This window comes from Oratosquilla oratoria, chromosome 21 (genome assembly GCF_046742065.1).
Source record: "Oratosquilla oratoria isolate Oo_2021 chromosome 21, ASM4674206v1, whole genome shotgun sequence".
NCBI classification, from domain to species: domain Eukaryota; kingdom Metazoa; phylum Arthropoda; class Malacostraca; order Stomatopoda; family Squillidae; genus Oratosquilla; species Oratosquilla oratoria.
This window is the reverse complement of record NC_134797.1, coordinates 43,421,908-43,433,766: the sequence shown is the minus strand read 5'-3', so window position 1 is coordinate 43,433,766 and position 11,859 is coordinate 43,421,908. Positions and strand designations below refer to the sequence as shown.

Below are 11,859 nucleotides of genomic sequence, written 5' to 3'. Positions count from 1 at the left end.
AAAAAAATACCACTACATTCACGACATATTCAGTCATGAGGTTTTTAGAGTAAATGTAACATTTTTTTTTCTTGCCTCTTTCGGCTTTGTTTAAGACTTTTCTTATTATCGCGTGTTAAACGACTTGATTGTGTGTTTGATAGAGCTTTGCAAAATACTGTTCGAAACATTTGTCTACATCGACTTGAGAATAAAACTCTCATGTTCACTGACTATTCACTGACTATTCACCATTTCTCACCAATGGTATGATATAAGAATATTTTCATCATCATCATTGTCATGATCATCATCATTATCATCACTGTCATTCACTGTCACTATCATTCACTATCATCATCATCATCATCATCATTATCATCATCATTATCATCACTGTCATTCACTGTCACTATCATTCACTATCATCATCATCATCATCATCATTATCATCATCATCAACATCTGAAAAGTTCTACCACCACTGAGTACTGCAATGCAGTCATTACGCCTATTTGCCGGAAGCTTATATAAATGCAGGACTTGTAATCACACACTTAAACCTTGTCTGAAGGACTCCGCTAAAATCATCAGTCCGGGTCCAACCCTTGAGTTTAGTACAGGAGCGGGAAGAATGAGCATCTGTGTATAAGACGCACACACACCTTGAGCTCTCGTTTCTCTGAATGCTAGCGCACAGCCCCACCCTCCCCACACCCCTTGAAGCTTCTGGCGTTTCCCTAGGAGGGTGGCGAGACCCCGACAGTTTAAGAATCACTGATTTAGGGTTTTTGTGGTGTTCTTCCCAGCCCCCTCTCTCTCTCATTCTCTTTCTATCTTTCTATCTCTCTTTCTCTTTCTCTTTCTCCCTTTTTTTTATGAAATCTATTTTGATTATTACATCTCTTCTTTTCGTCCTTTTCTTGGAACCAGCATCCATTGCTTGATATCGCTTTTTATTGTGTGTAGATGGAATTGTATAATTTCGACAGCCTCGGGAGAATATTTCTTATTTGCATTTCATATAAATTTTGTGATTCCTTCTGTTGCCTTGTCTAGGGAAGGACCATGGGTCATACTAAAGATGCATCACCAGAGGTCCCTGTTTGTCCTCGCAAAGAACCCTCCTTCTCCTACAGTTTCGCCTCATCAGCCAAGACCGCACCTTCACTCAGGCTCATCTCTCCCAGCCTCGTTCCAGAATCCGAAGAAGAATAACAATCCAGGTAATGGAGCGAAGAGAAACAATGTGGTTATAAGACGCCCATGTATTGCACTCCCACACATAAAACGAGGTGTTTGAGGCTCAGCCTTATGCGATGCTATTTACAAACAAACAGTGTGCAAGGAAATATGAAACCATGCAAGTGTTGTAATTACCATTTATTCTTACACAAATCATTCAATAAATATGAGTCTGGCAGAGGAAGAAGGGATGGGAATCTGTCGCTTGTGGGCGATATTCTCCTTAGTTAGGGGTTCCATAGATGGACTTGGGAGGAGAAGGAGGTGGGGGAGGGGGAGGGGGAGCGGCGTAGACGTAGGTCTCCTCGCTGGACTCGGTCTCGGGTTCCTCGGTCTCGACTGAGTCAATCTCGACCGACTCGGGCTCAGGGTAGTGGGCCTCGCCCTCGTACGTGACCTCGGCCACGTAGCCAGAGTCCCCTTCCACGTAGTACACGACCTTCTGCAGGCGACCGTCAGGGAGCTGAACGTAGTAGGAGCCATCAGTGCGGTCGCCGTCTCGAGCCTCCTGGTGGCCGAAGTCGTTGCCTGAATCGTCGTCCTTGACGGCGTAGCTGAAGTCGTACTTGGCTGGTCCGTAGTCCTCCACGGACTCGACGGACTCGACGGAGGCAGCCGTCACCTCCACGGACTCCTCCGAGGACTCTTCGGGGGCGCCATAGAAATAGGTGGGAGCCGAGGCGTCCGGGCGTGCCAGGCACAGCGCCAGGAGCGCGCACGCAATTGCAACCTGAAAATAGAACCGATTCCTTATCATCACTTTTATCAGCAACGAAGAGACAAAACTTCACCGTCCATCAATGAAAACCGAGAAATAAGACTCGCACAGAAGGAGCATAAGATATTCTTACCTTAAGAGTCATGACTGAGTGTATGTGTTGACCACAGGTCTCTCCTGCACCATATATACCCGTCGATTTTGCTATGACCTCGCGTTGGGAGCTTGAGGGTCGGGTAGAGGATACTTACTGGGTGTGGCTTTCCCTCCCTCTCAGGTCGGGGAGCTCGTTCTCGACATTCCCTTTCGAATTCAAATTTAAATTCATTCAGCAAATCCTGGGTTAGGTCAGCCCTCGAACCAGGTGCGGGCACCTCATCCAACCCTGAGCCCAGTGAACCAAACATGTACTGGTGCATGTACTTATGTATGGATATGTGCATGCGAATTAGCATTTAAAATGTGTAAATACACACCTGTGAATGTTTGTAACTATTGAGAATATTTAGATATGAATATGGTTGGGGCAGACACGAGTCCGATTTTTGTAAAGTAGGTTTGTCTGAGCTCCGTATCGAGAAAAAAAAATACTAAACTTGGGCCAAAGATCTTGTTTTCCATAGCAAGTCTGTACCAACTAATCACCATTTCCAGAATCTTAGACATCAACAATAAAACTAAAGAATATACTCCAAGCAGCTAAAATGAGAGTTTTACGTCTAATTAAAGGCGTAACTAGGAGAGACCGTAGAAGAAATGTTGATTTCCAGTGGAAACTGGATGTAGAACCAATAATAATAATTGTGGAGAAAAGTTAACTGAGGTGGAATAGACACATGATGAAGATGGACATGGAAAAATATCCACCACGGTACTACTAATGGACAACGAGAGAAGAACTAAGATAAAAGGGAACTGGATACCGGATGGGTATGGATGTATGGATGCCTTGACTGGCTAACTCTCTTATAAGCGGGAAGAGGCCCATTGGAAAATAGGTATATAGAAACCACATCCCGGCTACCAAACTACGGCGTCGTAATAAAGATATTGCCGTCCGACGCGTGAACAAAAGAGCCGCAATCGTCATCATTAACAAGGACAGCACTCAAAAGGTTGACACCATAGTCAGAGACTCTTCAAAGTTCAAAATTGCAATTCGCAATCCTACCAACTCCATCAAGAAACAACTTAACGTCACAGTTTCCATTACCAACACCACCAAAATTCAATCAATTAGTTCTCTTCTGGATAGGCTCATGGCAGAGACAGGACAAATTCCACCCAATCATCTCATAGATACTCACCATCACATGCACCATACCCAAGAAATTCAACAAGCTCCTGATAGCACATGTTCCTGACACTTATAGCCTATATTCTGCTTCGTATTTCCTTGAAGTACGTGATACCGCCCACCTTATGTGGCGGCCACATCATCACCTCTCGTGACATCGAAAGCCTCTTCACTAATGTTCCTGTATACAAGACGATTGATTTTATTTCAGATCGCGTATTCACTGCAATAACAACCAGCCATTCGAAACCCTACTAAAGATCTTCACGACTGCTGAGATTATGTATCAAAAAGCCTTTTTTCACTTGCTCAACTACCTTTATATTTCAGTATATCGATAGCTGTAACAGTGGACAGTAATTGTTTATACACACATACACACACACACACAAACACACACACACACACACACACACACACACACACACACACACACACACACATATATATATATATATATATATATATATATATATATATATATATATATATATAGGATGACAAGAGATAAACAAATATATCATCGCATCAAGACTCCTAGCTACAAGTCACCTCTCCTGTTTGTCCATGTCAAGGACCTATAATTGCTGCAGGGCATCACTCTGTCTCTTTGCAGAAATCTTGATATAATGGGAAACAGTAGTCGTCCTTGTAGCTTAATTATAGCTCATCTGCAGGAAATATATATTGGAAATTCCCCTCAATACTGGGGTGTTAATCCTACATAATGCCTTCTCCTGAAGTTCAACATCTACCAGCACAAATGCCCCTTCTGCTGGCTTCGTCTTGGAAAGAATAGGAGCATCTAAGTCCTATTTCTCCTTTTCCTCCTCCTCTTTCTCCTCCTCTTCCTCTTCTTCTTCCTCTTTCAAGTCTTCCTCCTCCTCTAGTGCCTCCTCGGAATACTACGTTGAGTAATCGAGTTGTAGAGCAAAATCGGTATCATCACCACCAAAGTTGTCCTCGGCTACAGCCATTGCTTTCCGCTTCTGCCCCGCCTTCTGCAACTTTCTCTTCCTGTTCGCTTTGGCCCTGAGACTGCAGATGGCGTCATCGTCTTCAGTAAGGATGAAGGATCTGACTTTTTTTCCTTCCCTTTGGACAAGGATGTGCCGAAGTATTCGAGAGGATGGAAGGATGGGCTCAAGCGTAGCATCACCTCTGGAGACGGAAGTGATCACAGGGATTGGGCTTGGGGTGTTCACGAGAACCCGGTTGGATGTGTCCAAAGCGTCAACTGGCTGTCTTAATAGAAGGTCTGATAACTTTAAGGATAGGGATGACAGGTGGTAAGGGACATGGAAGTGCCTAGTGTAGGTTATTGTGATCTCTTGAAGTCACCTCCATTCTTATGTTCTTATATTCTCGAGTGCCTCTAGGGACTGGACTGGAGCTGTCCTGAAGGTCTGAACTGCAAGTAGACGTCGATTCTTGATTCACCCCTGGCAGGATCTGCCTCGACAGCATGGAGAGAGCCCTTCGCCACCCACTGTTTTTTGCAATAGACAAATCCATCAAAAATGTACTACTTGGCAATTTTTTCATTGGTATTATCATTATTTAGAAAAAAAAATACTACAGTCACGACATATTCACAGTCATGAGGTTTTTCAAGTAATTTTTTTTTTTTCTTGCCTCCTCCGGTTTTGTTCAAGATTTTTCTTGCTATCGCGTGTTAAACGTATTTACTCCTGACTGCTGAATCACATGCGTTACTTGTCGTCTATTGCGGTGTAATTGAACAGATACTAATTTTTTTACATTATTTTGTCTTAACTTTAGTGTAGTATAAGACGCACTCACACCTTGAGATTTCGTTCCTCTGAATGCTAGCTCACAGCCCCCACCCCTTAAAGCTTCTGGCGTTTCCCTAGGAGATGGAAGAGACCCCGACAGTTTAAGAATCCCTGATTTAGGGTTTTTGTATTCTTCCCTCCCCCAGTCCTCTCTCTCTCTCCGTCCCTCTCTCTATATATCTATCTAACTATCTATCTATCTATCTTTTTACACTAAAGTATATAAGGCGTCAGATAACAATGATAATTACGATGTTATTTACCTTGACTTTAGCAAAGCGTTCGACAAGGTGCCACACCAGAGACTACTAAATAAAATCAAAGCCTATGGCATAGGAGGAAAAGTGTTAGAATGGATTAGAACTTGGATTAGTAACAGAAAACAGCGGGTCACCATAAATGGAGTAAAATCTAGGTGGGGCAATGTTACAAGCGGGGTCCCCCAGGACTTGGTTTTAGGTCCCTAGTTGTTCATTATGTACATAAACGTCTTAGACGATGGGATAAATAGTGATGTTAGTAAATTTGCGGACGACACTAATTAGGTCAGGAGGCGACGCAGAGATTCTGCAGGATGATCTTAATAAATTGTTAACATGGTCGGTGAAATGACACATGAACTTCAATATCTCTAAGTGTAGCGTGTTAAACGTAGGGCTACACAACCCCTAAAATAGATACAGCATAGATAACACGGTTTTAGACAAATCTGATTGCGAGAGGGACTTGGGAGTTCTGGTGAGTCCGGACCTTAAAACCAGGAAGCAGTGCATTAACGCCAGAAATAAAGCTAACAGGGCAATAGGTTTCATTGCTAGGACGGTAACGAATAGAAGTGCAGAGGTAATTATCAAACTCTATCTAGCGATAGTTAGACCCATCCTTGACTATGCGGTACAGTTTTGGTCTCCGTCCTACAGAATGGACATAAATTTACTAGAATCAGTACAGAGAAGAATGACCAAAATGATACATTGACTCAGAAATTTGCCTTACGAAGAGAGGCTTAGGCACCTTAACTTACACTCTCTGGAAAGACGCAGAGTGCGGGGTGATCTAATAGAAGTGTTCAAGTGGATCAAAGGTTATAACAAGGGTGATGCAAACAAGGTCATCATAATAAAACAACTGGGCAGAACTCGCAGTAATGGGTATAAACTGGACAAATTTAGATTTAAGAAGGAAATAGGCAAGAATTGGTTTACTAATAGGGTGGTCGATGAATGGAATAAACTTAGTTTCAGTTGTTTTAAAAAACGATTAGACAACTTTATGGATGGGGATGACAGGTGGTGATGGTTACGGAGCTCCCTAGTGCCTTATGGTCTCTTGCAGTCTCCTTTATTCTTATGTTCTTATGTTCTCTCTCTCTCTCTTTCTCTCTCTTTTTGTTTTGTGAAGTATTTTTTGACTGTTGTAGCTGTTCTTTCCGTCCTTTTCTTGGAATCAGCATCCATTGCTTGATAACATTTTTTCATTAAGGATGGTGTGTCTAGTGTGTAGGTGGAATTGTACCTTTTCTACAGCCTCTGGAGAAATATTTCTTACTTGCTTTTGATATCAATTTTGTGATTCCTTCTGTTGCCTTATCTAGGGAAGGGCATGGGTCATGTTCAAAATGCGTGACCGGAAGTCGCTGTTGGTTCTCGCGAAGAATCCCTCCCCCCTCTTCCACGGTTCACTCAGGCTGAACAATTCCAGCCTCGTTCTAGAATCCGAAGGAGAATAACAATCCAGGTAATGGAGCAAAGAGAAACAACGTAAGACGCCCATGTGCACTCCCACCCATAGGACGAGGTGTTTGAGGCTCAGCCTTAAGCGATGCTATTTACAAACAAACGGTGCGCAAGGGAAGATGAAACCATGCAAGTGTTGTAATTACCATTTATTCTTACACAAGTCATTCAATAAATATAAGTCTGGCACAGGAAAAAGGGATGGAGATCTGTCGCTTGTGGGCGAGATCCTCCTTAGTTAGGGGTTCCGTAGATGGACTTGGGAGGAGAAGGAGGTGGGGAAGGGGGAGGGGGAGCGGCGTAGACGTAGGTCTCCTCGCTGGACTCGGTCTCGGGCTCCTCGGTCTCGACTGAGTCAATCTCGACCGACTCGGGCTCAGGGTAGTGGGCCTCGCCCTCGTACGTGACTTCGGCCACGTAGCCAGAGTCCCCCTCCACGTAGTACACAACCTTCTGCAGGCGACCGTCTGGGAGTTGAACGTAGTAGGAGCCATCAGTGCGGTCGTCGTCGCGAGCCTCCTGGTGGCCGAAGTCGTTGCCAGAATCGTCGTCCTTGACGGCGTAGTTGAAGTCGTACTTGGCTGGTCCGTAGTCCTCCACGGACTCGACGGACTCGACGGAGGCAGCCGTCACCTCCACGGACTCCTCCGAGGACTCTTCGGGGGCGCCATAGAAATAGGTGGGGGCCGGGGCGTCCGGGCGTGCCAGGCACAGTGCCAGGAGCGCGCACACAATTGCAACCTGAAAAAAGAACCGATTCCTTATCAGCAACGAAGAGACAAAACTTCACTGTCCATCACTGAGAACCGAGAAATAAGACTCGCACAGGAGGAGTATAAGTGATCCTCACCTTAAGAGTCATGACTGAGTGTATGTGTTGACCACAGGTCTCTCCTGCCCCATATATACCCGTCGATTTTGCTATGACCTCGCGTTGGGAGCTTGAGGGTCGGGAGGAGGATCCTTACTGGGTGTGGCTTTCCCTCCCTCTCAGGTCGGGGAGCTCGTTCTCGACCTTCCCTTTCGAATTCAAATTTAAATTCATTCAGCAAATCCTGGGTTATGTCAGCCCTCGAACAAGGTACTGGCACCTCATCCAACCCCGGGCCCACTGAACCAAAAATGTACTGGTGCATGTGTGAATGTACTTATGTATGGATGTGTGCATGCGAGTTAGCATTTAAATATGTAAATACACACCTGTGAAGGTTTGTAAACATTGATTCAGATATGGATATGGTTAAGGCAGACACGAGTCCAATTTTTCTAAAGCAGATTTGTCTAATCTCCTTGTCGAGGAAAAAAAAAAAAACGAAAAAAACTAAGTTGGACTAACTTGGGCTAAAGATCGTTTTTCCCGGAGTAGGCCTGTAAAAACTAATGACTATTTCCAGAATCCTGGATATTGACAACAAAACTAAAGAATAAGCTCCAAGCAGCTGAAATGAGAATTTTACGTCTAATTAAAATTGAACTAGGAGAGACTGTAGAAGAAATGTTGATTTCCAGTGGAAAATCGATGTAGTACCAATAATATTTGTGGAGAAATATCAACTGATGTGGTATGGATATATGATGAAGACGGACATGGAAAAATATCCACCAACGGTACTACTAATGGACAACGATAGGGAAGACCGGTGGGAAGACCCAAGAAGAGATGAAGAGATGGAATCAGATAAGCGATAAAAAGAAGAGGGGAGAACATGAAGAACTAAGATAAAAGGGAACTGGATACCGGATGGGTATGAATGGATGGATGCTTTGACTGGCTAACTCTCTTATTTGGGGGAATAGGCACATTGGAAAATAGATACATAGAAACCACATCTCGGCTACCAAACTACAGCGTCATAATAAAAATATTGTCGTTTGACGCGTGAACAAAAGAGCCGCAGTCGTCATCATTAACAAGGACAACACTCTAAAGGTTGACACCATCGTCAGCGACACCTCTCTTGACGTCGAATGCTTCTTCACCAACGTTCCTGTATACAAGACGATTGATTTTATTCCACATCGTGTATCCACTGCAATGACACCCAGCCATTCGAAATCCTACTAAAGACCTTCACAACTGCAGAGGTTATGTATCAAAAAGGCTTTTCACTTACTCAGGTACCTTTATATTTCAACATATTGATAGAGGTAACAGTGGACAGTAATTGTTTACACACACACACATACACACACACACACACACACACACACACATATATATATATATATATATATATATATATATCTATATATATATATATATAATATGTGTGTGTATGTGTGTGTATATATGTATGTATATATACATATATGTATATACAGGAAGAGAGAGAGAGAGAGACAAATATATCATCTTATGAAGACTCCTAGCTAAAATTCACCCCTCCTATTTGTCCATGTTAAGGACTTTTAATTGCTGCAGGGCATCACTCTGTCACCTTGCAGAAATCTTGATATAGTAGGAAACACTAGGCGTTCTTGTAGCCTAACTTAGAGCTCATCTGCAGGAAATATATATTGGAAATTCCCCTGATACTGGGGAGTTGTTCCTACTTAATGCCTTCTCCTCAAGTTCAACATCTATCAGCACAAATGCCCTTCTGTTGGCTCTTTGCCTTGGAAAGGATAAGGAGCATCAAAGTCCTATTTATCCTCTACCTCCTCCTTCTCTTCTTCCTCCTTTTCTTCCTTTTGCTCCTCTTCCTCCTCTTTCTCTTCTTCTTCCTCCTCCCCCAGTCCTCCTCCCCTCCAGTGCCTCTTCGTAATACTACGTTCAGTCATCAAGTTGTGGAGCAAAATCGGTATCATCACCGAAGTTGTCCCCGGCTACAGCCATTGCTTTCCGCTTCTGCCCCGCCCTCTTCTGCAGCTTTCTCTTCTTGTTCGCTTTGGCCCTGAGACCGCAGATGGCGTCATCGTCTTCAGTGAGGATGCAGGATCTAACTTTTTTTTCCACCTTCCAATTGGACAAGGACGTGCAGAAGAATTCGAGAGGATGGAAGGATGGGCTCAAGCGTAGCATCACCTCTGGAGACGGACGTGGTCACAGGGATTGGGCTTCGGGTGTTCACGAGAACCCGGCTGGATGTGTCCGAAGCGTCAATTGGTTGTCTTAATAGAAGGTCTGATAACTTTAAGGATAGGGATGACAGGCGGTAAGGGACATGGAAGTGCCTAGTGTAGGTCTTGTGGTCCCCTCCGTTCTTATGTTCTTATATTCTCAAGTGGCTCCAGGGACTGGACTGGAGCTGTCTTGAAGGTCTGGACTGGACTGCAAGTAGACGTCGACTCCTGATTCACCCCTGGTAGGATTTGCCTCCACAGCACGGAAAGAGGCCTTCGCCACCCAGTGTTTTTTTTTTTGTGTTTTTTGCGCATGATATAAATCCCCCAAAAAGGAGCAACTTGGCAACTTTTTCATCGGTATTATCACTAATTTGTTAAAAAAAAATACCACTGCAGTCACGACATATTCACAATCATGAAGTGTTTTTTAAGTAATGTAACAACTTCGGTTTTGTTTAAGATCTTTCTTGCCGTCGCGCGTTAAACGTATTTACTCCTGACTGCTTGATCACACGCGTTTCTTGTCGTCTATTGCGGTGTAATCAAATGGATACTAAATTTTGTTTACGTGTTTTGTCTTAACAATGATTATACTAATACCTTTGTTTGTTTCTTTCTTCGTTTGTTTTAAATCTTATAAAGCTTTTTTGTAACATTGAGGAGTCTGACTTGATGTGTGTTTGATAATTATTTGTAAAATACTTTGTTTGAAACCTTTATCTATATCAACTTGAGAATAAAACTTATAATTACTCTAATGTCCATTGACTATGCACCAATTCTCACCAATGAGAATTTAAAATTTTATCATCATTGTCGTTGTCATCATCTTCATCATCATCATCATCATCATCATCAACATCAACATCACCACAACCACTATCACTGTCATTCACTATCACTATCACTCACTGTCATCATCATCTGAAAAGTCCTACCACCACTGAGAACTGCAATGCAGTCATTACGACTATTTGCTGGTAGCTTAAATAAATGCAGGACTTGTAATCACACATTTAAACCTTATCTGAAGGACTCTGCTACCATCGTCAGTCCGACTTCAACCCTTGAGTGTAGTACAGGAACTGGAAGAATGAGCATCTGTGTACAAGACGCACTCGTACATTGAGCTTTCGTTTCTCCGAATGCAAGCGCACAGCCCACCATCACTTGAAACTTCTGGCGTTTCCCTAGGAGGATGGTGAGACCCCGACAGTTTAAGAATCACTGATTTAGGGTTTTAGTATCACCTCCAGTTCTCTCTCTCTCTCTCTCTCTCTCTCTCTCTCTCTCTCTCTCTCTCTCTCTCTCTCTCTCTCTCTCTCTCTTTGTTTTGTGAATATTTTTCATTGTTGCAGATGTTCTTTCCGTCCTTTTCTTGGAGTCAGCGTCCATTGCTTGATAACGCTTTTTATTAAGGATGGTGTATCTGGTGTGTAAATGGAATTACACCTTTTCTACAGCCTCGGGAGAAATATTTCTTACTTGCATTTGATATCAATTTTGTGATTCCTTTTGTTGCCTTATCTAGGGAAGGGCCATGGGTCAAGTTAAAGATGCATCACCAGAGCCTCTTCCACGGTTTTGCCTCATCAGCCAAGACTGCACCTTCACTCAGGCTGAACTCTCCCAGCCTCGTTCCAGAATCAGAAGATTAACAATCCAGGTAATGGAGCGAAGAGAAACAATGAGGGTATAAAACGCCCAGGTGTTGCACTCCCACCCATAGAACGAGGTGTTTGAGGCTCAGCCTTATGCGATGCTATTTACAAACAAACGGTGTGCAAGGGACGATAAAACAGTGTAAATGTTGTAATTACCATTTATTCTTACACAAATCATTCAATAAATATGAGTCTGGCAGAGGAAGAAGGGATGGGAATCTGTCGCTTGTGGGCGAGATCCCCCTTAGTTAGGGGCTCCGTAGAGGGACCTGGGAGGAGAAGGAGGTGGGGGAGGGGGAGGGGGAGCGGCGTAGACGTAGGTCTCCTCGCTGGACTCGGTCTCGGGCTCCTCGGTCTC

The 11,859-nt window shown here is 43.6% G+C and overlaps 3 protein-coding genes across 3 annotated transcripts in view; all 3 read right to left on the bottom strand.

Annotated features, from left to right (window-relative positions):
• Positions 1 to 1,447: 1,447 nt before the first annotated feature.
• LOC143037088 (uncharacterized) lies at positions 1,448 to 3,298 on the bottom strand. Its single transcript, XM_076205200.1, has 3 exons — positions 3,250 to 3,298; positions 2,194 to 2,327; positions 1,448 to 1,954 (listed from the first exon to the last, which is right to left on the bottom strand). Exons 1-3 carry the CDS (start codon positions 3,296 to 3,298, stop codon positions 1,448 to 1,450), a joined length of 690 nt encoding a protein of 229 aa, XP_076061315.1.
• A 3,707-nt stretch (positions 3,299 to 7,005) lies between these two features.
• LOC143037087 (uncharacterized) lies at positions 7,006 to 7,907 on the bottom strand. The gene is made up of 2 exons (XM_076205199.1): positions 7,740 to 7,907; positions 7,006 to 7,512 (listed from the first exon to the last, which is right to left on the bottom strand). Exons 1-2 carry the CDS (start codon positions 7,905 to 7,907, stop codon positions 7,006 to 7,008), a joined length of 675 nt encoding a protein of 224 aa, XP_076061314.1.
• Positions 7,908 to 11,745: 3,838 nt separating this feature from the next.
• Positions 11,746 to 11,859, bottom strand: part of LOC143037086 (uncharacterized) — a 615-nt gene continuing 501 nt past the window's right edge. Inside the window, exon 1 of the mRNA XM_076205198.1 lies at positions 11,746 to 11,859. This exon is cut by the window's right edge and continues 501 nt beyond it. Within this exon, the coding sequence (XP_076061313.1) occupies positions 11,746 to 11,859 (114 nt within the window).